Genomic DNA, 27,683 nt, shown 5'->3' with positions numbered 1-27,683 from the left:
TTCGCCCTTCTGCTGCCTCTGGTGCCCTTGTTGCTTACTCTGATGCTGACTGGGCTAGTTGTCCCGACACTCACCTTTCCACCTCTGGCTACTCTATTTATCTTGGTGATAATCTGGTTTCTTGGAGTGCTAAGAAGCAACCCACTGTTTTCCGTTCTAGCTGTGAGTCTGAGTATCGCGCTCTTGCAACCACTGCCGCTGAACTTCTTTGGCTCACCCATCTACATCATGATCTCAAGGTTCCCATTTCACCGACATATATTCTCTTATGTGACAACAAAAATGCGATCTTCTTAAGCTCCAATCCCGTTTCTCATAAACAGGCAAAACATGTTGAATTAGATTATCATTTTCTTCGAGAATTTGTTGTTGCTGGCAAACTTCGCACTCAATATGTGCCCTCTCATCTACAGGTTGACGGCCTCTTCACCAAAAGTGTTTATCGCCCTCTCTTCAAATTCTTTCGTACCAAGCTTCATGTCCGTTCAAATCCGACGCTCAGCTTGCGGCGGGGTGTCAAGGATACGTTACCAACGTAATCCTCGGCTTGATCTATTGTCCTTAATCTTACGAGATTTATTTGTACAGATCAATTCTTTCCATTTCTATTGTAATATGTCTTTATACCTTGATTTGTAATTATTCCAATTGACAATATATATAGAAGGAATACTCACCACAATTGAGGTGGTGACTTTGCTCAAACGTTCACAGATACCATTCCTCTTTGTATCCAAACATTGCTTTAAGTTATGTGACAATACAATGCAATCTACTCTTTCAAAAAAACAAAAAACAAAAAACAAAAACAAAACACATATCCCATGCATTAAATTTTGTTTGAAGAGGAATGCTATACATTATTTAATATTCACTCTCACACTTCATATCTATAACTTTTTTATAGGATGTGAGTATATTTTTCATAAGGTGTAGAGTGTATAGTAATAAATAGTAACTAATGAGAAGAATTTTCTTGTTTGAAATATCACATAAAGTGACTTTTTCATGTATGTATATCTCGAATGCAAATTACTTTAAAAATTATTTGTATAATTTTAATACAAGTAATTTTGGAAATTTCTTTTTAAAAAAATAAACAAAAAGTGAGGCGTCATATTAAACTATAGAAAAATGTTACTTTATCCATTCAATTTGTCTCGTCATTTTGACATTTCATGTATTTTTAATTTTTTTATTTAATAGTTAAAAAAATGACTATCAGTATATTATTTTTTTATATTTTTTAAAAATATTAAAAAAATATAAAAAAAAATGTCAATATAGTGTAGCAGTCAGCAGTATAGTAGCACCGCTCCTAAAGTATATCCAGCTCTACTCACGCTCGAATTATTGTCTCTTTCCTAGGCCCCGGCCGTTTGCTGGCCGCTGGGTACGTTACGTCAAGCATTTGAAATTATAAAAAAGTGTGAAAATAAACTAAACGTCTCTCTCTCTCTCTCTCTCATAAATTTTTCTTATGCGATATCATTGGGCATGGAATCATTCACGAACGTGCATCATACCGTTTCAAACTTCAAACTAAGCTTTATGAAACACACCCCAAAAGAAACGAAAGATAGAAAAAGGAGTAGGGGACAAGACTTTTATATACTTTGTCCGGATCGAGTGTAATACAAATTTAAAATAGTATAAAGTCATTCATGCCTAGCTCTTGATAATTTGGATTAATGGATATAAATATATAAGGACAAATGCATTAATTAATATCTTTAATAATACAGATGAGATAAAATAAGATGAGACGAAATAAGATAAAAAATTAAAAATTAAAAAAAAAATATTATTTTTATTTTAAAATTTAAAAAGATTGAATTATTTATTATTTTATATAAAATTTTTAAAAAAATATAATAATTATATAAAATGAGATAAAATAGTTTAATTCGTGTAACAATCAAATCCTATCGTAAATATCTCACGGGCATAAAGTAAGAGGTAGATAGAGTGTGTATTAATTAGAGAAATTAACCTTTAGCTAGCAATGTATCCACTTGTTTATATAACACGGGTCAAAATTCTTCTACGCTTATCTATCCTCACCTCTCTCTCTCTCTCTCAGACAGACAACTCACTGAGTTCAGCGGTGGTAGTATTAGACAATTAGTAGTAGTAAGTGGGAGTTCTCTGATCTCTCACATACTCTTTATGTCTGTTTGTTGCAGCTAGCTATCAATTATCAATTATCTTGAACTCCAAATTTAATGGCCCTTCTCTGGCACTTGCTCGTTCTCTCATACTTTCTAGTCTCCTCGACTTTGGTGCCCGGCACCTTGGCCGCCGGGAAAGCATTTCAAGACGGCGAAGAAGCGCGCCGAGAGGCTGACAGAGTCACCAACTTGCCTGGACAGCCAGAGGTGAAGTTCAGACACTACGCCGGCTACGTCAAACTTCGTCCACAAGATCAAAAGGCACTCTTCTACTGGTTCTTCGAAGCTCAAGAAGCACCTTCTCAGAAACCACTCGTCCTTTGGCTCAATGGAGGTTCTAATTTCATCACCTTCTAGTCTCTTGCATCTCTTTTCTGTATTCATTTCTTCCTCAGATTTAGAATATTTTGGCAACAAATTTTCCACAAGCCAATAAGAATTAAAACAGCATAAAAAAATAAGTAAAAAGAAAATATACATATTACACAAGAAGGATATATATGTAAAGCTACAAGTAATTAGGAGTGGGTTACTTGACAAATTAGAACAGACTACAGAGCCAGTCTCTCCTTTTTTTCCTTTTTTTTTCTCAAACAGTAAAAAAGAGAAAATTCCTGCCCATTATGTCCGTTAATCTAGGTCAAGTCAAAAAAAAAACAAGAAAAAAATGGTCGTGGGATCCACTGCTATTATTATAATTTATACTTGTGAGTCTGTGACAATAACGGCTATCCATTGTTTTCTTTTCCTTTGATAAAGATTTTTTAATAATGTCATTAGTGGAAATGACGGGGGCTTAACTTTAATTTCAATTTTTAATACCACCTCTATTTTGATAATCATTTATTTCAAAATTTTGTACTAATAAAAGACATAAATTTTATAATGAGATGAGATGAGATGAGTTGAATAAAATATTGTTAAAATATTATTTTTTTAATATTATTATTGTTTTAAAATTTAAAAAAATTAAATTATTTATTATATTTTGTGTATAAATTTAATAAAATTATAATAATGAAATGAGATAAGATATTTTATGTATATAAATGAGCCCTTAATCATTTGTGAGTATCAAGAAAGTCTTGAGTAGTTAGGTACATCATTAAAATCATGTTCCTTAATTTCTTGTTCTCTTATATATATATATATATATATATATATATATGTCACTCTACCATTATCCGAAGTGATGACAAAAATGGTATTTTCAAAGTCTGAGTAATACTGCATATGCATGGCTTTGTTGTATTTATTTATTTGGCTGTAATTAGTGATAGAGAAAGTACTACTACACATCTAACTCATTGATAGTTTTAATTTTCTAATTATATATCATCGTAATCCAAATGATCTCAGCAAAAGATTTGTATATATATATTTGAGTAGGACCTGGCTGCTCTTCAATAGCATATGGAGCTGCACAAGAACTCGGCCCTTTTCTTGTCGGAAACAATGGAACCCAACTCCATCTTAACAAATTTTCCTGGAATAAAGGTATATTATTTTCCTTTCTTTTGGCTGCTGCTAAGAGAGAGATCAGAGAGAGAGAGAGCGAGAGAGAGAAAAAAGAAAGGGGGCTCTGACCTCTGTAGTTCCTCTAATTATTATGAATCTTTCATTTCATATATAAAATTCTATCTGGTCTATAATTAATTTGGTTTTGGGTATAATCAGTTGCAAATATGTTGTTCTTGGAGGCACCTGTTGGTGTAGGCTTTTCCTATACCAACAAATCCAAAGACTTGTATATGCTTGGCGATCGAGTTACAGCTGTGGACTCTCATGCTTTCTTGATTGGATGGTTTAAAAGGTTTCCAAGCTTCAAGTCCCATGACTTCTATCTCGCTGGAGAGAGCTATGCTGGTATATATTCTTTTCCCTGCAAAGAAAGATCAGGAAACAAAAAAAAAAAAAAAAATACTCTCTGTTGGCTGTCTATTCCTTCATAAAAATTTGTCTCTTCCCACATTTCTCTGCTCGTACGTACATCAGAATGTTTACCTCTCTCTCTCTCTCTCTCTCAGGTCATTATGTTCCTCAACTTGCGAAGCTCATTTATGAAAGAAACAGAGGAGCCAGCAAGAACTTGTACGTAAATCTCAAAGGTTTCATGGTAAGGCCTACCCCATCTAGTCATTCATTCCGGAGGTGGCTAATAATTAATATTTACAAGTCTCTGTAACGCAGTACTATTTAACTTAAAATACTAAATTATTATAAGAACCATCAAGTGGAAATTAACTTTGCAGGAATTGAAAATATTATGACAATTTTGTGATTTCTAAGATTAATGGTGTTAATTGAACTCAGATTGGAAATGCTGCGATCAATGATCCGACAGATGTCAGTGGCATGTTTGAATATGCATGGAGTCATGCCATCATCTCTGACCAACTCTACAATAATATACTGAAGGAGTGCAATTTAGGACAATCAGAAAACCAAACAAGGAATTGTGGAGACTCTATCAAGGGGTTCATAGAAGAATACTCTGAAATTGATATTTACAACATTTACACACCCGTTTGCCTAGCTAATTCCCAACGTGGAATTAGCTCCTCCAAGTTCGGTGTTGCGCCTCCAGCTAGTCTCTTATCAAAGCATGTAAGTGATCTTGTTCATGTAATTTACACTATCTTCGTATGTCTCTTAGAGAGAGAGAGAGAGAGAGAGAGAGGTGGGTGGACATCTGTAGGAAATGTGAATTGATGGCACAGAGCATGCAGTAGGAAATGTACCATGCTATATTGAATGAAGAGAAGTAGTAGTAAATTGCAATAACAAGTCTGTACGTCCCTACCTATAATTGTAGTTAGAGGGAGATTTTGATCTTTTTGTTATTGTTTTTGATCTTAACTCCAGAAATTCTGGCATAAGCTACCTTCAGGCTACGATCCATGCACGGAGCATTATGTTGAGAAATATTTCAACAGAGTGGATGTTCAGAGGGCCCTACACGCCAATGTCACTAAGCTGTCGTATCCTTACACTACATGCAGGTAAATCTCTCTCTCTCTCTGTGATCTCTCTCTCAAAACTTAATTGTAATTTGTAATTGATGATATGGTTTTTTAATATCAAGATTTTGTCGTCCAGTTCGGGTTAAATTCTCCTTCTTCTCTGAATTTTAAATATCTCAAATAGAAGAGATAAAAAGTACACTACTCATGAAGTAGGTTCCATTATTTATTACTTATTTAATTCTATATGAAATATTTATACACGCAACAATAATACATAAATGTTGAAGGCTACCCTTCTGTATACGTACCTATCTCTCTTGTACTGATGTGATGCTAATTTTGATGAGATTTTTTCATACGATTCGGCCAGCAAGTATGAAATGACATGTCCTCGGGCATAAATGTAAATGTAGCTAATAATTTCATTTTTTCTGTTGGGTTCTTCGAAATCGAAATACCAGCAAAAAAAAATAATTCCACTAACTTTCAAGTAATATTCACTCATTGCACGCATGTGTCAGATGATCCTCGAACTAGAGCTTTCTTTCTGCAGCCTCCCTGCCATAACATAATTAATGAGATGCTGCAGTACTGAGATTCTCGACATTTTCAGCACATGACTTTACCTTCCACCTCCGATCATTGCAGGCTGCAGCTAGCCCTGCTGTTATTTTTCTCTCACTTTTGCCTAATTTCTGTCGGTAGAAATCATGTCATAAGGAGATGTTTAGAACCATGCATATATGCTCGTTATGTGGAGGAGATCATTATAAGCATGTTATGTACTATATTCAATCCTCTAGCTGATTGATCTATATATATATATATATATATATATATATGTGTGTGTGTGTGTTCTCCTACCTGCATATTTATTTCTGGGCAACCTTGCTTATCTACTGGATTAGTACGTACAAAATTGCTTTTACTAATTAATTAGCTACATTCTCATCTCGTTGCATGGATCGAAGACTCGGAAGTTTGGATCATAAATGAGCTTATACATATACATATACATACATATATATATAATGTACATATATGGTAATTGAGTGATGAACACTTTGTTGATCAATTCATGAGTAAGATCATCATGTTCATGAGATTTCTAACTTGGGGTTAGTGGTGGATCATGCAGTGGTGTTATTCAGGGATGGAATGACTCACCCGACACAGTGCTGCCAATCATTCGGAAGCTCTTAAATGCTGGACTGCGCATTTGGATCTACAGGTGCAGTAGTACCCTTCGAAATCTCTCGATCTTTCTTCCAATAATGTTTATTAATATTTATTAATTATTTTTCAAAATCTCCATTTTAATAAATATTTTATGGCTCAAAAGTAAAATGAAAAGCATGACCAATTAATAATTTATAACATGAATTAATAATATATATTAATAGCATATATATATATGCTGCATGCAGCGGTGATACGGATGGGAGAGTGCCAGTGACATCAACAAGGAAAAGCATAAACAAGATGGGGTTAAAAACAAAGGAAGAATGGAGGGCATGGTTTCACAAAAGTCAAGTGGCCGGCTGGGTGCAGACCTACGAAGGCGGCCTTCATTTAGCAACCGTTAGAGGCGCTGGCCATCAGGTCCCAGTCTTTGCCCCTCAACAATCCCTTTCTCTCTTCACCCATTTCCTCTCTTCTAAAACCTTGCCGGCTTCTCGATTTTAATCAAATAAATATTAATTAGCTGCTGCCTGCCTGCCCGCATGCAGTCCTTTATTAGCAAGTACTAGACATTATTGTCAATACATACACTATAAAATATTTCAGGGAGTTTATTAATTAAATGAAATGTACGGAAATTAAATATGTTGGAATTGTATTAATTATTCTTACTTTTTTTTAATAAAATTAATTTGGAGGACTTAATTAGGTACACTTCTATCAGACTGCTGCATATTAATTTATTCTTGGATATCGTTCTACGTATATAATTAGTTAAAAACAATTCTATATATAATTATTTTTACATATTTTTTATACATTCTATTAATATAATTAATTGAATTATTTTTTTAATATAAAATAATTATTTTAATCAATCACATTAATAAAATGCGTAAAAAATATCTAAAATTAACTGTATATAGCAGCAGTCATAATTAGTGTTAATTATTGCCCTCTTTCTCTCTTTGGATTAAATATATAATCTCTGTTCTGGATTTTAATATAGGTACGTAGGACCTTGATCTTCACCTTATATATGATGCTTTAGATCAATATTATATCCATCAAATTTTAGAAACAAAAAGATTTTTCCCTTTATGCTTAGTTAAGATCATGAATTCATCACTCGAAATAGCTAGGGAATAAAAAAAAACACAACAAAAGATTCAACAAAATTAAGTACGGTTGTCTCCAAGTAAAATTAATTAAAGTTACAATATTGTCCCTAATGGAGAGAAGAAAATTAAAAAAAATGCCAAATTAAAATGTTCATGAAGCTTGGAAAGAAAAAAATTCAGCTTAGAGGGAAAAAAAAAAAAAGTTCCAAATATAACTAAAAACATATGTTTGAATAGGTAGATGACCACGGTTGACCGATTTTTATTTTTGTTTTTTAATTTTTTTTAGTGATTAAGTAAGTGAATATTATTGAGTTTATGTATTTTTTGTATAAAAAAATATTTAAAGATGTTAAAAATAGAATAAAACAAAAACAAAAACAAAAATTCTGAAATTTGGATTATGGGTAGAGACTAGGCCTGTGCAAAAACACAATAACCCTGACCCACTTGACAAAATCGATCTGATCAATCAGCATAAAATCGGATTAAAATTAGATGCGGGTTGGATGATGTCCAACCCGCTTTTAAGCGAACAAAACCGATCAAACCGCAACCCCCCTCTCTTCTTTCTATCCAACACAAACCCTAGCCCCTCTCTCTCTCTCTCTCTCTCTCTATCCAACACAAACCCTAGCATCGGTCTCTCTCTCTCTCTCTCTATGCAACAAAAAGATGCTACGGACAAAACCCCTCTCTGCGAACTGTAGTTTGCCTAATAAGAGATGAGAGTCTCGAAACAGTTCAGCACATCCAAGTCCTATGCAAATCGCGGTGACCTCCGCTACTGCAGCTGCTTCTCCTTCTTAACATACGTCGGTGATGGTGGCTGTTTCTTGTTCACATCGATGTTGGCGGTGGTGGTATCGCTGCGACCCTTGGCGATGGAAGGGAAGGAAGCCCTCACCTTTTGGCCCAACAACTCTGCACACATGGCATCGAAGGAAGTGAAGATCATGGAATTCATGATTGACCTTTGTCTTATCTCTTTACAAAATATTTCTTGTTTATAGAAAGCGCTGAAATGGTTTTTCCTCTCTCTCTCTATTTGTTTCCCAAGAATTTTTTTTTTCGGTTTTTCTTTAACTTTTCTCATGTCAGTAAAGTAAGAAGAAGACGTTGAAATTCTGCAAACTGCACTTTTCATTTTTTGTTTTTTGGGATATTGATCTGAGATTGATAATTTGATATTGTGATCAAATCATACAGATGATAGAAAGATTTTGAACATCAATGCGGAAGTGAAGAATGCAGATTTTTTTTTTTTTTGGCCCTCTATGGTGAATGTCGAGTCATACGGGTTTGACCCGATCTCTGTTTGTTCGGGTCGAGTTGGGTCGATTTGGAACCTTGGATGGGAACACTCGGGTCGGATTGGGCACAAATCCAATTGTTTCAGGTTGAGTTGCAGCCTAGTAGAGACATCGTCTATCACCCATTTTACCCTATATCAATGCAATAAAGGACATAAGTACTCAGCAGCGTCCTATATATTGAAGTTATTGCTTATGACACGTACAAAAATATCACGGCCTTTATATAACTATTTATATTTAGCTTTTTATGTACTCCTGCAACTTGCATGTATAGCCCTCTGTTGGTGCTACCAATGGAAGTTAATTTAGAGGACACTGCTAATACTCGAGACTCCAAACCGATGCTTCAAGCCTCCCTTTTCTTCCAAATATTTTTTTAATATTTTACATAAATTTAATAATATTCATTTCCTTAATTATTAAATTTTTTTCTTTTTTTTTTAAAAAAAGAAAAAAAATGGTTACAAATCATCTGTCCAATTCAAAAAAGATATCATTTTCCTTAGGTATACATTAATTGAGTGGTGTTATGTCTACCAAGGATTCTATCGAGACCTTCTACCTATTAGCGTAAATTTTAAATTTTAAATTTTTTATTTTTTTAAAACATTTTTCTAAATCTCTTTAAATATTTTTAAAAATTAAAAGAAATTCACAAATTTATTAAAAAATATTTTCTTAATTATTAAGTAAAAAAATTAAAAAAATAAATAAAAATCAATTCGGTATAAAAATTAGAGTTTTACATGTATATTAATTACAACGTAGATTATATAATTTGTGCCTGCAATATCTAATATTCGATATTTGCAGGCTTTTAACACTTTTGCCTGAGGGATATGCAGGCTTTTAACATGAGCAGCTACTGCTAGCGGTAGATCATATAATTATGAATATGCTCTGAACAAACAAACACAAAAAAGCAAGATTAGAGATTAAAAAAAAAAAAACACAAAAAACACAAAAAAGTAAGCTGTGATCTGCTATATATATTAATATGTACTAGAATGTACTCATATGGGTTTGAATTATTGTCGTACTGTTACGACTTTCTTTTTCTTTAATTCATTTTACATAATAGAAAAGCTAAGCTGGAAACTTGTGTTTTATTTTATGGGTAAACATAAATAAAATTGAAAAAATATTTTAATCATTTTCAAAAATAAATTCATAGACTTAATATTAGGCCTGTACAAAAAAGGGTCTTGGCCAAATCAGCCCAAGAGAGCCGCATTTTTCAATCCCAACAAATACGGATTCATCGAGTCAAAAGTTATTATGGGTTTTATATCAACAACCCATCGAATTAGTTGAAACTGAAAGAAAAACTCTATCAAAAATGAAAACATCTCAAACTCGAAAACGAAGACTCGCTGTTCGCCATCACCATATTCTATCATTGCAGAGGTGCGTTCTCTCTCTCTCTCTCTCTCTCTCTCTCTCTCTCTCTCTCTCTCTCTCTCTCTCTCTCGGGGTAAGATTTAGGTTTTTTGCTCTTAGGTAGGCCCGTGGGTCGAAGAGGGAGTGGTGGGGTTGGGGATGTGTTTAGGACTTTGGGTCTGTTGCGGGATGAAGGGAGAGAACGTGGTGGGTGTTTTGGTTGGTCTCTCCAAAAACAATTACTCGGCCTTCTTTGTTTGGGACGAGCTCGTTAGGGTTTACAAAGAATTTATGTTTTCATCCATTGTTTTCGATATGATCTTGAAGGATTTACAGGGTCAGATGTTGCACTTCAGGGCCATTTTAGATGGAAAAATTTTCCTTTCACTACAACCATCAATGCAACAAATTTCTCACTGCCAATGCAACCATTTCCTCGGGCTAGCGTGGTTGCTTTAGCCTACTCAACGGTAAAGTAAAATAAAGCTGACCAATGTTGGAATAGAAGACTCGAGTTAAAACTATGGAGGTCGAATGGTGGAACCCTAGATCTGGGAACAGAAGACTCAAAATTGAAGACGATAAAGTGGAGAAGGCAATTGAGCTAAGGTCGTGGGCTTTGTTGCAATGTCTATTGGATGCTGGGCTGGGAACTGTGGGTTTTATTTGCTAAATGTCGGGTCATACAGGCTCGACCCAGTTCTATTTTATCCAGGTCGGATCGGATCAGATCGGATCGGGCCGGACGCAAACCCTATATATATATATATTATATATATATATATATATATATATATATATATAAAGTTTAAAAGCAATTGTCTCTTAGCTGTGAGTTATGACTTAACTTTAGGAAGTAGGATGCAAGAGGCATGCATGCGTTGTCTGCTGAAGAGGAACCGAAACATGGACAAAAAGGAAAAACGGTAAAGTTTCCGAAGCTGCTCCTCTGACCATGCGTGCGTCCACCAAGTTTTACCTCCGAATTATATTTTATTTCATAAACGTCTTTAATTCCTCTTTTTCTCCAGAGGTTATCTAAAAAGAAAAATTTTATTTACAGTTTTCAAATAAGAATTATATGTACAAACTTTTTATTAAATAAAAAATATATATCATTTTGATAAAAATATTATTGTAATTTTAAAAAAAATTTAAAAATAAAATTATCTAAGTTTGTAATGCAATCTCCAAATATGGACGGTATATAATATTGCTCATTTAAAAATTTTTAAAAGTGCTCTCTCAGTCTGAAGTTCCGTAAAATCTTCTGCATTGGAGTAATCAAAATTTGGGAGCTCTAAATATAAACTACAGTAAATTCAAATATTTTTTCGTCTTTAACTAGATGCTATTTATAGCCAAAATACATATTCTATATATTCTAAAATATTGTTATCTCTAATTATTAATTAACATTGTAAATAATAATATTAATTAATTGATTTTGTGCATGATTATTAATACTGTTATCTTTAATTATTAATTAATATATATTTAATATAGTTGTAAAATATGAAAAAAAAAAAAAACATGAAGAAAAGTTTGAAGTGTGAGAGATTTATAAGCTACAAAGGACAGTAACAGTATAATACCATTGACAAACCTCGTAAAAAACTAAAAAGAAGAAATAAGAGAAGACAGAAGACATGAACACATGTGACAGATCTGAAAAGGCTGGCTACTCGGCAGGCCAGGCACAAGAGTTGAACGTGAAATGGATAGGTCAAGGAAGGGTACGTAGTACTCATGCCAAACTCTGAAGGGACCAAAAAAGGTACAAATTAAGGGGAAGAAAAGCTGTGTCTTCATGCAAAGGGGTTAATGTTCTGTAGTTTTCCCCTAAAGATTGCAGCAGTCATGTGGAACAGAAACCAACCATGCATGAGGACTTTCACCTTGACGTTTTGACTGAGTGCATGGATATGACTGAACGCAGAAGGTAATATTTGGTCCTGCCATCAGGGATGCAAAGAAGGCATGCATATATATATATATATATATATATAGCTAGCCTTGTAGTGAGCTATATATACAGTACAGGCAGGTGGTAAAAAGGGAATTCAAAATTGGAAACCATGCATTCTGGTTCAGATGATTTCCACGAAATTAAAAACTCAATACCTCAAACATGGCATCATCATCTGTTGCATGCCTATTCTTAATCTTGGTCATTTCATAAACTAGTTGTGAAAGAAAAGTAACTACAATTATTCAATCCTTAGGAATAGGCATCCAACCCGACCTGACCGATCATGATAAATTTTGGGTTGGATCCGGATTTTCTATTGTGGATATGAAAATATTTTATGTTCAGAGTGTAAGATTGATAAAACAAGAAGGATCTATATCTGTGGGTTCCATGGAGCAGCTTGAGGCTCTTCTGGCCATGCTTATGTCTTTAAGATGAAAAGTAAGAGATCTTGTTCGGAAACTTTAAGATCCAACACTAAAAATTCAAAATACACCCAACTAAGATTGATGTGTCAATATCATCTTGTAGTTATTCGAATCCCAATCCCTAAACAGCTGAACCAAGAAGCGTTAATATTAGGAAAAGACAGCATGTAACAAATAAAACTAGTACGGTAATTTGCACAGCAGGAAGGCCAACAGTGCAGCTAGCAACCAGTATTAGAAAGAGCTGGAATAAATGGAACCATCAACACAGCAGGCTAACACTTCCAAAACAATACTAGCTAGGCCAAACGTATAACCTTTTCCAGCACAAACACCATAATGCTACACTAAAAACTAGCCAGAAGTTTGTCATCAATAAAGATTAAAGCGAGTACATCCATATATGCTAGGGGACAAGGGACCCATACACAACCACAGACAGTGCTAGTACTAAAAAACGAGCCACCAACCAACAGTGCTACAAACAATAGAAGTAAATCCACACAACCAGAAGTAAGAGCATTAATGTATCCCCTTCTTTGTAAAGATATCATCACAAACCAGAAAATATGCCAACATTAATGGTAAGATCAAAGGTCTTATCTATAGTCATCACAATCAGGACAAAGAAAAAAACTCGAGTGGTGGGGAAAGTGCTGAAGATGATGACAGAGACATAGAGAGCATGAGATCATGGGAGTCATACCACCATGCAGGCTAGTTATACAATACACTTCAGAAGCTCAAAGTCTTTGAGTCATTCCTAATCAACATCATGAGTAAAGTTCAATTTTAGATCAAACTCTAAAAAAGATGCATGATGATTATTAAATGATAAAATAATAAACACTACAAAAAAGATTAGTATATATATAAATAAGAAATAAAATCGTTATACGATTCTGCTTCAAAACTTTAAACATTATCCAACAGACACAAATATCAAGGTATTGGATCTCTCAAATAATTTTGCATACAAATGAGTGCCTCAGTTATTCTTGAAGACATTGAACTATGAAAGAGGTCAAGCACACAACCTTTTCTACAGAAGGCTAACTCGAATGAAACAATGAAAACAAGAATGATCATCACATTCTGTGCAACTCTGGCCAAAATATGATATTTTAGTTCAATGCTCTTCCACTAATCTAAATTATTAAAATTTGGAGCTATTGCCTCACAACTATCTTATTAGTATTGATCAAGCTTTGATTTGTTCCTCAAACTAGATTCAACAATTTCTTTCTCATACTCAACTTAAAAACTATGTTGATAATCAGAATCAACACTAGGATCAACTATACTCCTCCCACATGTCCACCATTAGTTGTTTCAACTTTGCTATCATTTCTTGTATCAAATTACCACCATGTAATTTTTTTAATTCGAAAATGCAAAAGAATAGATTTACATCTTGGATTAATAACAACATTAATGAGTATCATAAAAATAATCTTATCTTGGATTAATAAGAACATTAATGAATATCATAAAAATAATCTTTTCAATTGATCCCTAATGTTTATCATACTTTTTTTCATATTGCTCGCCATACATCTCAATACCAAATCATCAATTTGACTCATTTTTTCATAAATGTGATTAGATGTCACAAAACTCTTGAAAAGAAGCATTGGATATGACATACAAAAAGTTAGAAAGTCTCACAATAGCATAAACAAATCTTCAAAAACTTTACTAATACTCTAACCCTTTTTCCAATAACTAAAGTCCAAAAGGCTAAAGTTCACATCATGACAATAACAAAGAAAATAATCAACATACTTCTCCAATCATAAAACTGACTTTTGAATTTTTCTTGCTACTTTCAAGATAAAATAAACTGAGTTTCATCTAGTGGAAATTTCAAAACATACCAATTTCAGTCAACCAATTTTCTCCTCTATACATTTTGAATTTTTCCATTCTTGCTAGAAAAGACCTAACATGCTTGACCACATTGCACACCCTTATGGTTAAATCATCACAATCTTTCAACCCACCATTCACAAAAGGGTTCATAATATAGGTGCAACACCTCATAATAAATGACCTCTTGCAAATTTTTTCAAATACTCAATATCAGCATCGTTTAAAGAAGCATTGTCAACCGTAATAGTAAAGATCATGTCAATACCCTAGTTGTGTAGACATGAATCGAAATGTTTTTCAATAGTCTCTTTTGTGATTAGAAATCATGCAAAAGTTTATCATTCTTTTTGTGCAATTACCATTCACAACCAATAAAGTGTGTAATAAGACATACAAAGTTTTGAATTGACATCCATGTGTCAGTAATTAAACTAACACATCCAACTGACTTAAATATTGTCTTCAACTTCTCCTTCTTTATTTTAAATAGTTTAATATAATCTCTCATCACAAACCTATAAACCTTGCAACATCCTTGGACTTCGACTACCCTAAAAGGAACCTCATTATCCATCTCTACACTCGCCATTCGAACAATTTTAGAATCAAACTAATGTGCAATTGTCATGCTACTCATATCACTATCTCCAATTCCCACAAGTGTTCCCTCACTACTCATGGCTTATTAATCCATGGATCCAATTCTATGAGAGTGTTGCTTGCAAACATTAACATGCCACAACATACTTGATGACCTTGACCTGTGTGTCTAGGCATGTTCATGTTTGAAACCATATGTAACTAGCTTTCCAAAGGAGTAATAACCTCATTATCTTTTAATTTTTCAAATAATGAGAAGGCCCAAACAAATCGCAAGCCTAGTCTACCAGACCATTATATTCCAAGCCTAGCCTACAAGAAGTTTTCTCTTTTGCAACTAAAGTCTCATTGGTAATAGTCAATTTCTCATTACAAATATCTAATTGCAACATTGTTTTTTCGTTGATTGATCATCGAAAGTACTACATGGGCAAAGCTCGACCCCAACTAAAATCTTTCCATTGGAAATGGTCATTTTATTAACTAGGTATTAGTTATTCTATTTTCAATGAATATAATGTCGTTGGTAATCGGGGTATTTCCTGTTGAGGATCATGCTGAGGATCCTTTGCCTTAATCTAAGGCTTTCCATTTGTATATCCATTGACCCGTAAATATAGCAGCTCTTTATTATTTCCATTCAATTATAATCTTTCCATACATGTAATTTCCATATACAAATATGTAATTACGTCTATATATGAAATGTACTCACTACTGAAATGAGTGGTGGTTTTCAAACACTTACATGGTATCAAGAGCCCTTGCAGATTAACCTCCCACGATCACACCCATGGCTGCCGAATCCTCCTCCACTTTTCTCCCCTTCAATACTCTTATCCACATGGTTATAATCAAACTCTCCTCCTCCAACTATCTCCTATGGAAAAGCCAATTACTTCCCCTCTTAGAGAGCCAAGAATTAATCGGTCATGTGGATGGCACTCTTGAGCCTCCACCCCGGTTTGCCCCTACTGATTCACAGACACCAAACATCAAACACATGGCATGGAAAAACACAGATCAACGTCTCCTTAGCCTCCTATTGTCCTCCCTCACCGAAGAGGCCATGGCTGAAGTCGTGGGTCTCTCCACCTCATGCAAGGTTTGGGTTGCCTTAGAGAACACCTTCAGCCATCGCTCCAAGGCTCGTGAAATTCGTCTTAAAGATGATTTGCAGCTGATGAAACGCGGCACCAAGTCTGTTTCGGAGTATGCCCGTGCCTTCAAAGCCCTCTGTGACCAACTCCACGCCATTGGACACCCTATTGATGGCATCGACAAAGTCCATTGGTTTCTCAGAGGTCTTAGCTCGGAATTCTCGAGCTTCTCCACTGCCCAAATGGCCCTCACCCATTTACCTTGTTTTGCAGATATGGTGCCAAAAGCAGAGAGCTTTGAGCTCTTCTAAAAATCCTTGGAGCCTGCTGTCCCGTCTGCTGTAGCGTTTGTTGCTATGAACCGCAACTCTGCAAAACCGAACCAGAGGAACTCTTCCTCTCGTCATTCTCAAGGTCGTGCTAGTGGCCAGGGCAGAGGATAGGGCCGCTCCTCTGGAAGGCTTTCTCCATGCTGCCAGATATGCCGTGTGGAGGGTCACTATGCGAATCGGTGTAGGCAGAGTTACGATCGCCATTCTCATGCCCCTGAAGCTCAGCTTGCCGAAGCCTTTACCTCCTCATGTTCTATTTTTGGAAATGAGGCTTTAGACTGGTACTTAGACACAGGGGCTTCAGCCCACATGACTTCGGCCCAATCCAATTTGGATCAGTTCACTTCCAATAAGGGTAAGGATTGTGTTATTGTCAGGAATGGTGCATCCCTACCCATTACTCACACTGGTACAATTTCACCTTCCCTTGATTTTAAATTGTTAGATGTTTTGGTTGTCCCTCACATCACTAAAAATCTTTTGTCCATTAATAAATTAATGAATGATTTTCCGGTCTCCGTTACTTTTACTAATAATTTTTTCACTATTCAGACTCGCTAAACGGGGAGGGTGGTGGCAACCGATAGACGTGATGGCGGCTTATATGTGCTAGAATGTGGAAACTTTGCTTTTGTTTCTGTCCTAAAAAATAAATCTCTTCATGCTTCGTATGATCTATGGCATGCTCACCTTGGACATGTGAATCATTCTATTATTTCTTTTTTGAATAAACAAAGACAGCTTCATCTTACCTCTTTATTGCCATCTCATGTGTTATGTAGTACATGTCAAATTTACAAAAATCATCATTTGCCTTATACTCGTAATGAATATCGATCGTCACACGTGTTAGATCTTATTCATTGCGATATATGGGGCCCTCACCTGTCAAGTCCAATTTGGGTTTTGTTTACTATGTTTTATTTGTTGATGATTATTCCCGCTTCACGTGACTTTACCCATTGAAATTGAAATCTGAATTTTATAATACTTTTATTCAATTTCAAAATTTTGTGAAAACTCAACATTCTGCTCGTATAAAAATTTTTCAAAGTGACGGTGGTGCAAACTTCACTAGTAACTGCTTCAAAGCACATCTTCGCACCTCTAACATCCATCATCAACTATCTTGCCCTTATACACCTGCCCAAAATGGTCGCGCTAAAAGGAAACATTGTCACGTTACTGAAACTGGTCTGGCTCTTCTTTTTCATTCTCACCTTGCCATTTACTTCTGGGTTGACGCTTTTAGCACAACAGCTTACATCACCAACCGTTTGCCCAAGCCGCTTCTCCGAGGTAAGTCTCCTTTTGAGTTTTTGTATGGTTCCTCTCCCAATTATGAAAACTTTCATCCCTTTGGTTGTCGTGTTTATCCTTGCTTGTGTGATTACATGACTAACAAATTTTCCCCTCGTAGTCTCCCTTGCATTTTTATGGGTTACAGTTCCTCTTATAAAGGCTTCCGTTATCTTGACCTCACCACTTCTAGAATTTATATCACCTGCCATGCACAGTTTGATGAGAACCACTTTCCTTTCCACCATACTTTCCAGGCTCAACCCATATCATCCCTTCAAATCTCTAATTTTTTGGAGCCCAATCTTCTCCATACAGACATGCCCCTACCCTTTCTTGCACCACATCCCCGACACATTCCTCAATCCGGATCTAACCCGTGTATTATTTGTACTGATCCAGTGGTTCTTTGGAGGCAGCTACTTCTCGTGCAGGTTCCTCTTAGCCGCCCTCGGACTCCAGCTCGACTTCTCCTGAGCCTATCACTGAGGAATTCAGCCTGGCTTCTCCTGAGCCTATCACTGAGTTGCCTATTGCTCACACTCCTGTTCCATTGGGCTCCCATCCTATGCTCACACGAGCTAAAGCCAGTATTTTCAAAACTCGCCACCCGGCACATCTCAGCCTTGTTGAATCCTCTAGCCTTCTCTCTGCTCTTCTTGCATCCACTAAGCCTAAAGGAATTCACCCTGGCTTGCTGCCATGGATGAAGAAGTTCAAGCCCTGCAGAGTAATCATACTTGCAAACTTTTAGGGAGATCAATGGAGTTTCCCAACAATTTCAAGAGAATGAGAACAGGGAAACGTTCCTTCAAAGTGTTGAGAAGGTTCACAATGTAATGGATTTTGGTTCCGCGCCCTGCCAATACCAACATCGTGGGTTCCAAATGGGTATTTCGGACCAAATACTTGCTTGATGGATCTATCAAGAGTCTCAAAGCCCGTCTTGTTGCCAGGGCTACACACAGGTACCTGGTCTTGACTACACTGACACTTTTAGTCCTGTCATCAAGGCTACCACTGTCCGTGTTGTACTCTCTCTTGTTGTGACTAACAAATGGCCTCTTCACCAACTTGACGTCAAAAATGCATTCCTTAATGGGCATCTCACTGAACATGTCTATATGGAATAGCCCCTGGGTATATTGACCCTCGCTTCCCCAATCATGTTTGTCAGTTGAAGAAAGCTCTCTATGGCCTAAAGCAAGCTCATCGTGCCTGGTTTCAGTGTTTCAGCACTTTTCTTGTACAACTTGGCTTTTATTGTAGTGGTGCAGACATATCCTTTTTTGTTTTTCATAAGCAGTCTGACATGATCTATTTGCTTCTCTATGTTGATGACATCATTATTACAGGCAACAACTCTTCTCTTCTTGACAACTTTACCTCCAAGCTCAATTCCGAGTTTGCCACTAAGGATTTGGGTTCACTCAGTTACTTTCTTAGGCTTGAAGCTACACCTACCACTGATGGTCTCTTTATCAGTTAGCTGAAGTATGCACGGGACATTCTCACAAGAGATCAGTTACTTGATAGCAAACCAGTCCACACTCCCATGGTTGTTTCCCAGCATCTGGCTGCTAATGGTCCTCTATTTTCAAATCCCACACTTTACAGATCTCTTGTTGGTGCTCTCCAGTATTTGACCATCACACGCCTTGATATTGCTCATGCAGTTAACTCTGTTAGTTAGTTCCTTCATGCCTCGACTGAAGATCATTTTCTTGCTATCAAACGCATTTTTTGCTATGTTAAGGGCACATTGCATTTTGGTCTCACTTTTCATCCATCTGTTGCCCCTGGTGCTTTAGTTGCTTACTCGGATACAGATTGGGCAGGTTGCCCTGATATTCGTCATTCTACATTTGGATATTCTATTTATCTTGGTAACAATTTGGTTTCTTGGAGTGCCAAGAAACAACCTACTGTTTCTCGCTCCAGTTGTGAATCTGAGTATCATGCCTTGGCTCTCACTGCTGCTGAACTTCTTTGGCTCACGCATCTTCTTCGTGACCTCAAAGTCTCTCATTCACACCAGCCTCTTCTACTATGTGACAACAAGAGTGCAATATTCTTGAGCTCTAATCCCGTTTCTCACAAACGGGCCAAGCATATTGAGCTCGACTACAACTTTCTTCGTGAACTTGTTCTTGCTGGCAAGCTTCGCACTCAATATGTGCCTTCCCATTTGCAGGTTGCCGACATTTTCACTAAAAGTGTGTCAAGACCTCTCTTTGAGTTCTTTCGCTCCAAGCTTCACGTCCGTTCCAATCAGACGCTCAACTTGCGGAGGGGTGTTAAGGATGATGCTGAGGATCCTCTGCCTTAATCTAAGGCTTTCCATTTGTATATCCATTGACCTGTAAATATAGCAACTCTTTATTATTTCCATTCAATTGTAATCTTTCCATACATGTACTTTACATATACAAATATGTAATTACGTCTATATATGAAATGGACTCACTACTGAAACGAGTGGTGGTTTTCAAACACTTACATTTCCAACATAAGCATGTAGTATTTTCAGCTAAAATTAATCCTTACAAATGATATTCAAGACATGGTCAATACGATTCTTATGCTTTTCTTAAACAATACCATAGTCACTACTACATAATTATCAAATTTTCAATCATTTAAATTCATTACAAAACTAGAAAGCCATTAATGTTGAGAATTTTTTTTATAATAAAAAGGTAAATTTTAACACAAATGAAATAGGCATAATAGCCCGTGTATACAAGGAGTATATAGAAAAACACATAAATACATGCTAGAAATGATAGATTAAGGACAAGAAGTCATGAGCATTGTTCCCATTAAGTACAATAGCGGAAAACCAAATCTATAGTGTGTGTATAAAAAAATTATGAAGCTCCGCCATTGTGCTTTCCCTTTCTTCAAAGCACATTTCATTCCTTTCCGCTCAAATACACCACATAATGTACAGCGGAATTATCTTCCACACTACCGCCACTTGAGGATAGCCTTGAATCTCCTTCCAGCAAGCCAATAATTCAACCACCTCAATGGCATTATCCAAGCGACGTCAACTCTTCTAAAGATCTCATCCCACAACACCAATGTCACCTCACAATGCACTAATAAGTTATCCACCGATTCTCCTCGCTTTTTACACAAGTAGCACCAATCCATCACAATGAGTTTCCTCTTCCTTAAGTTGTCCGTGGTCAAAATCTTCCAAAGAGCAGCAGTCCGTATAAAGAAAGTTAATTTAGAAGGCACACGGGACCTCCAAATATTCTTCCAAGGGAATTGAACATGACTTTGTGATACTAATATTTTGTAATACTCCCTAATTGTACACCTTCTGCTGCCTTTGGATCTCCACTACATCCTATCCCTTTGTGCCGTAGTGTTTCTCGTGGAGTATATCAACCTGAAAAATTCTGAAACAGTATGCAATTCCTAATCATGAATATCCCTATTTAAAAGGACATTCCACTTATGAGAACCATGAGAAAATACCTGTAGATCAGCCACAAAAGCCTCATTGTTGGCTACAATACGATAGAGATCTGAAAAAGCCCTATCAAGAGCACAATCTCCACACCAAGCATCATGCCAAAACCTAATTCTGGTGCTCTCACCAGCCACAAAACGGATATAATTTTCGAACCTCTGTCATCCCCTCTTAATAAATTTCCATAAGCTTACTCCATACCCCCCCTCACTTTGTTGGAGCACTAGGCCTCCAAACACTTTCTTGTCTAGAGTCTATAATTTCCTTCCACAGTGAATCCCCTCCAAGTGGTACCTCTATAACCATTTCCCCAATAAAATTTTATTGAAATTCCTTAAGTTGCACACTCCCAAGCTACCATTCGAAATTGGAGAACAAACTTTTTTTCACTTAACAAGATGGATTTTTGGTTCCTCCCAAAAGCTAGAAATAATTTCTCAATCCTATTCCCCACCCCTGCAGGCAAAAGAAATAGAGATAAGAAATAAGTATGTAAGTTAGTTAACATGCTCTTAATTACAGTCAACCCCCTTTCGATAAATATAATCGTTTTCAACCAGCGAACATTTTCTCTACTTTCTCCACAACTCCATCTCAAATAGCTCTAGCCTTAAAGGTCGCCCCCAACAGGAGGTCCAAATATTTCATAGGCAAGGATGTCACTTTACAATCCAGAAGGCTCACCAGGCTATTGATACTAGGCACCACACCCACTGCAACCATCTCAGACTTATCAAGGTTCACTTAAGCCCCGACACAACTTCAAAACATAACAAAAGTGCTCATAAATTTTGAATATGACCATGATCCGCTTCACAAAAAAGAAGAGTATCATCTGCAAATAAAATATGTGAGATTATGATAGAGCCATTAGTACCATTACCCAGAGGAATTCTAGATAAAAAACCACCACCCACAACAACCTTCACCATTAGGCCAAGTGCCTCCATAAAAACCCACCACCCACTGAGCCATTAATGTTGAGAATGAATGAGGAGAAACAATTAAAGTTAACAAAATAATGAATTAGAGAAATTCCAAAGGTTTTAATAGTCTTGTCACTTATTTATAATTATTGTTAATCTGACAGAGTAGTAGAAAGAGAAAATCAACAATAGATAGGTTGAACCAGAACATTGTTTAAAAAAAATACCGAAGCATCAACTTACCATTTTGAGAACTACACCGCAACGATGAAACAGACAATGGCAAACCACATTTGAAACTAATATGATATACAAAAACAACTATAATATACCAAAAACATCTAAGCTTTTAGATGATTTGCTATGTCAATTGTTATGTAAACTAACTTGGGCTAGTATCCTGGTTGATTGAATCAATGGACTTAAAAAGGTCTCACGTGCTAGCTTTTCAATGCTTGACATGAAATTTCAGGAGTTTACAAATATTTAATTTGCCAACTAGATAACACAAGGGGTGAGCATGTAACCTGCCATTGGAATGCAAATGGCACAAGTGGGCACGAGCCCTGCCGAGACAACCCTCAAACTCAGCTAGCAGCCATGGGACTACTCTCATCACTGGAGGGCGCGTAATCCACCCATCACTGAAAAGTCAAAGAGATTTCTCACGCCAGACCCACCTCACAAGTGGGCTTTAGACTCACGTACGACCTTTAGCAATAGAATGGCTACCAAGCGTGTCACCACGGGCAAGCTTCAAAGCTCATCTTGTCTTAGCACCATGGTGAGCATGTGCTTGCTTGCTTAGAAAAGTGGCAGACTTTGAGCACGCCACGGTCGGTACACCCCAACGAGCAATAGTTCAGGAATAGTGATCAATCTTGCCCACGCTCCCTGTCATTACGCACGATTGCTTACCCAGTAGGGCGAGAGCATGCCATAATCACCAAGTCACATCATCTAGCACCAAGTAAACTTCTAACCCACCAACTCATTGACATTGACAGGCGAGCTCTAATTATCCCTGTCTCAACCCCCATGGCAAGCACGAGCTCCCCAACCCCTGGTGTATCGCCGAGTCTATACAACTGGAAACCCAAGCATAACCCCTAGCCATGGTAGAACCTCACCCAGATCCAAGCCCGCTGCATACACTTCACTCCGTGCATGGGACTTGAGACTAGCCTCTCCCACCACGACAAGCCTCTTGTCCAATCTGCGGTTTGCCCACTAAGATGGCAGGCACTACGAGTACCGCCACCTCTCACCCTATTTTGTATAGAGGGTGCCATGGCTACCAAGCCAAGATCATTGGCAGGAAACAACTGTGGAAAATAAGGATGTTAACCAGTGTACAATCTCCCTCTGCATGCATGGCAATACACGTTGCATACAACAAATGGTCTATGTTCATACAAGTCTCACACTCAAACTTCAAACACATGCATTGAGATGATTTACAACTAACCACATTTTCATGTACCAACCTACTTTTCCTTGGAGGACTTGGAAGCATACAGATAAGTCGTCATCCATTTAAGGTAAAGCACTAAAACTAGCGAGTGGAACAAGAGAATACACAAGCAGGATAATTCGCAACAATTATCCCACAATTGTGAACAATCTCCAATAAATTTCACATTTTCGGATATATAACGCTCTTTGCCAACCACTAATAATGCACTCGTGTACAAGCACTCCTTTGCAAACGTGGACCATCTTCTACACACTCTTGTGACCTTCTCTCACTCTCAAAATTTCTACAGAAATGACATCTTCTTCAACCTCTTCTAAACCATGTTTTCTCTATTGTATTGAGAGCAAAGTGAGGCCATGAAAGACTTGAAAATTACAAAACATAGTGGATTTCATCCTAAAAAATCTATGGACATTGACCTTTATGCCAAATTATGTAAATCTCTGTGTCTCTCTTTATTTATATTTTATATACTTTATTTATCATTTAGTCCATGGACGAGCATGTGAGCACTGTATCAAATTCCAAAGTATCATCATGGGCTATTCTATCATACTAGTACCCTCCAACCCTGTTGGAAAATTGTTAAACAACGAGCATCCCAAAAGACACATTGCATCCCTTGATTCTTGTTTAGCAACTTAAGTTGGTTAGTACAAAGATATTTCACATTTGGAGGAGCTAAGTGAGGTTTAAAATACTATGCAAACCATATATTTACATCCTATAATCTATATAACTTGTAGTCAACTAGATGCGAAATCTTCTTTAGCACTTTGGGGAGGAAGCATATGAGTGGCTTTGGTTAAGCGCTTAGATAGAAACTAAAATAAGATCTATAAGGTGCTTTGATATGGACTGGAGCTCTTTAAAAATGAGAAGTCCACCATAACATGTATTTTATTCAACCAAATGTGGAAGTAAGTTAAAGGTCTCTACTTCTTTGGTTCTATTTTATTTGTTTGTATTTTTATGCATATATATATATATGCATTTAAAAAAAAAACAAGTGGTATTTTTAAGTAGGAAAATGATAAACTTACAACTATTTTATAAATCTATAAATTTTTTTTAAGCTGAAAAAACTTGCATTACATTAAAATGAGCATTGGCCTTCAGCGAGTACAAGAGATTGAATACATGGTGTGATAGTATTAATATCAATAATGTCAGAGTTAAGAAGAATAACTTATTTTTCTAGTATATGAGCCACATCATTTGCTTCCCTTTTAACATAATGAATTTCCCAATAATTAGTATAAAGTACTTTTCGCGAGACTACCAAGTCTACCATCATTTTGACTTTGAGTAAGTACTGCATGATCTACTACTTGGCTAGAGTCTCCTTCAAAGAGAAAGCATTGTAGGCCAAGTTCTTTACAAAAGAGAGCAGTAGCTACAAGACCTCTAGCTTCGCTTACCGTGGATTCAAAACAAAAAAGAATAATGGCTTCATCAAACTTGCTAGAATAGTTTTTGCGTTGTCTCGGATCACTACTCCAATACCAATCTTATTGCAATTTGATTTTATTGGTACATCCTAATTCACTTCAAGCCAATTTGTTGATGGGATTTCCCATTGCAAAACTACATTTTGTGAAGAGTGAAGTGACACCCTTGTCTTCTTACTAGCTTCCTAGAAATCATCTACCGCTTGTAAAGCATGACCATAAAGAGAAGATGGATGTAAGAATCTCCCTTCATATATCAGTTTGTTTCTTCTATGCAATAGAGATCTAGCTATCACGGCAAACAACTCCAAATCTTTTGGGCCCGTCCTCATAATCAGCTTCTCAAATATAAATCATCATTTGTTATTGAAGCCTTTTGTAATACTCTACTACCCTGTAACGAAACATTTTTTTATGGAGGACGCGTCTAAAAAATATGATCTGGAGTTTCATTTTCTTTCAGAAAAATCAGACACAAAGGATCTATAAGAATTCATCTTCTGTCCAAATTCAATTTGGTAGGTCAGACCTTTGTGCTTGCTCACCACATGAAAACTTTAACTGCATTGGGTGTATTCATCATCCAAATTCGTTTTCAAAGTATACCATATGTGCCTTGAACTGAAGACTCCCCTTTGTGGCATGTTAGAAGCTATATGTTTTTGCAGATGATAGGCACTCTTGACTGTGAATCAACCATTGGAAGTGCCTCTCCAAATCAATTTGTCCTCACACTGCATTAAACTCAGGTAGTTTCAAAATTTACAAGATATCTTCTTCAATGAACACATCTTTTTACAGTTGTATATTCCACCAACCTTCCTTTTTATCTATGAGATCTGCAACTTATATTGCATCTGTCGAAAGTATTTTAACTCGAGACAGAATTTTGCACGAACTCTTCCTTGATATCCATTTTTCTTTTTGTACAAGTTTATGGAGGGAAACTATTCTTCTTACTTTCATTCATTGATGTACAACAACATATATACTACATACACTTGACGATTATACCCTCACAAGTTACACTTATTACAACCATGTCATCTAACACTCCCCTACAAGCTGGAGCATATATATCATATAAACCCAACTTGAAACAAGTAAGTTTCAACCGACTCCAACACAAAGACTTAGTAGACATATCTGCGAGTTGATCGGTAGACTTCACAAAAGGTGTAGAAATGTCACCGCTTAGTATCTTATCTCGAATGAAGTGACAATCAATCTCTATATGTTTAGTCCTCTCACGGAACAAATGATTAAAAACAATATGCACTGCGGCTTGATTATCACAAAATAACTGGAGAGGGATAGGAGCTGGAAACCCAATCTCTTTAAGGAAGTGTTGCAACCATGTCAGCTCACTAGTAGTGTGAGCCATTGCCCTGTATTCAGCTTCTGCGCTAGACCGAGCTACTAGTGCTTGTTTCTTACTCTTCCATGTAACCAAGGTACCTCCCACAAAGGTACAATATCCAGTAGTAGATCTTCTATCTAAAGGAGATCCTACCCAATCAGCATCTGAAAAGGCTTCAACCCTAAGATGTCCATTTGATCAATACAATAATCCAATGCCAGGGGCTCGCTTAATATAACAAAGAATATGAATTACAGCATCCCAATGTGAGACAATATCCCAATGTGAGACTCTAGGTGTTTGTAAAAAATTGACTTAGTACACTCATTGCATAAGAGATGTTCGGTTTAGTGATAGTAAGATAATTCAATTTCCCAACAAGTCTTTGATGCCTACCTAGGTCTCCAAACAACTCTCCTTCCTATTTCAAGAATTTACGATTTGGGTCCATAAGGGTGTCAATAGGTCGTGCACCCAACATGTCGGTTTCTTCCTAAAGGTCAAGTACATATTTCCTCTGAGATAGGTTGATACCCTTTTTAGATCTACTGACTTCGATTCCAAGGAAATATCTAAACTTGCCCAAGTTTTTTGTCTGAAATTGATCATATAAACATTGTTTCAGCCTAGCAATTCCAGCAGAGTCACTCCCAGTAATTACAATGTCATCCACATATACAACCAACAAAATGTGACCTGCATCACTATGTAGGTGAAAAACAAATGGTTTGTTTGGCATCTATGAAGACTAAATGCCAATACAACATCATAAAACTTCCCAAACCATGCTCGAGGAGATTGTTTCAAACTATATAATATATTTTTTAACTTACATACAATATCTCGATACTCCCTCTGAGCAACAAACACAGGTGGTTGCTCCATATAAACTTCTTCATGCAAGTCGCCATGTAAAAATGCATTCTTAACATCCAGCCGAAATAAGGGTCAATCTAGATTAGCAGCAAGAGAGATCAACACTTGAACATAAGAGATTTTGGCAACGAGGGGGAAAGTCTCCTCGTAATCAATGCCATATGTTTAAGTGTAACACTTCGCAACTAAGCGGGCTTTCAAACGTTCCACCAAACCATCAGGATGAAATTTGATTGTATATACCCATTTACAACCAACAGGTTGCTTACCAGGTGGTAGTGGAACAAGATCTCATGTTCCATTATGGTGAAGGGCATCCATTTCATTTTTCATAGCTGTCCTCCATCCCAAATCAGATAAAGCATCC

The 27,683-nt window shown here is 36.5% G+C and overlaps 1 protein-coding gene and 1 pseudogene across 1 annotated transcript; one reads left to right on the top strand and one right to left on the bottom strand.

Annotated features, from left to right (window-relative positions):
• The first annotated feature begins 2,040 nt into the window (after positions 1–2,040).
• Positions 2,041–7,062, top strand: LOC108988499 (serine carboxypeptidase-like 35). The gene is made up of 8 exons (XM_018961769.2): positions 2,041–2,505; positions 3,561–3,668; positions 3,849–4,037; positions 4,199–4,287; positions 4,485–4,778; positions 5,037–5,173; positions 6,276–6,368; positions 6,565–7,062. Exons 1-8 carry the CDS (start codon positions 2,226–2,228, stop codon positions 6,821–6,823), a joined length of 1,449 nt encoding a protein of 482 aa, XP_018817314.1. The 5' UTR covers positions 2,041–2,225; the 3' UTR covers positions 6,824–7,062.
• Positions 7,063–26,071: 19,009 nt separating this feature from the next.
• LOC118344226 lies at positions 26,072–27,179 on the bottom strand (annotated as a pseudogene).
• Positions 27,180–27,683: the final 504 nt, after the last annotated feature.

This window comes from Juglans regia, chromosome 13, assembly GCF_001411555.2.
Source record: "Juglans regia cultivar Chandler chromosome 13, Walnut 2.0, whole genome shotgun sequence".
Classification (NCBI taxonomy): domain Eukaryota; kingdom Viridiplantae; phylum Streptophyta; class Magnoliopsida; order Fagales; family Juglandaceae; genus Juglans; species Juglans regia.
This window is presented reverse-complemented; position numbering and strand designations above follow the sequence as displayed.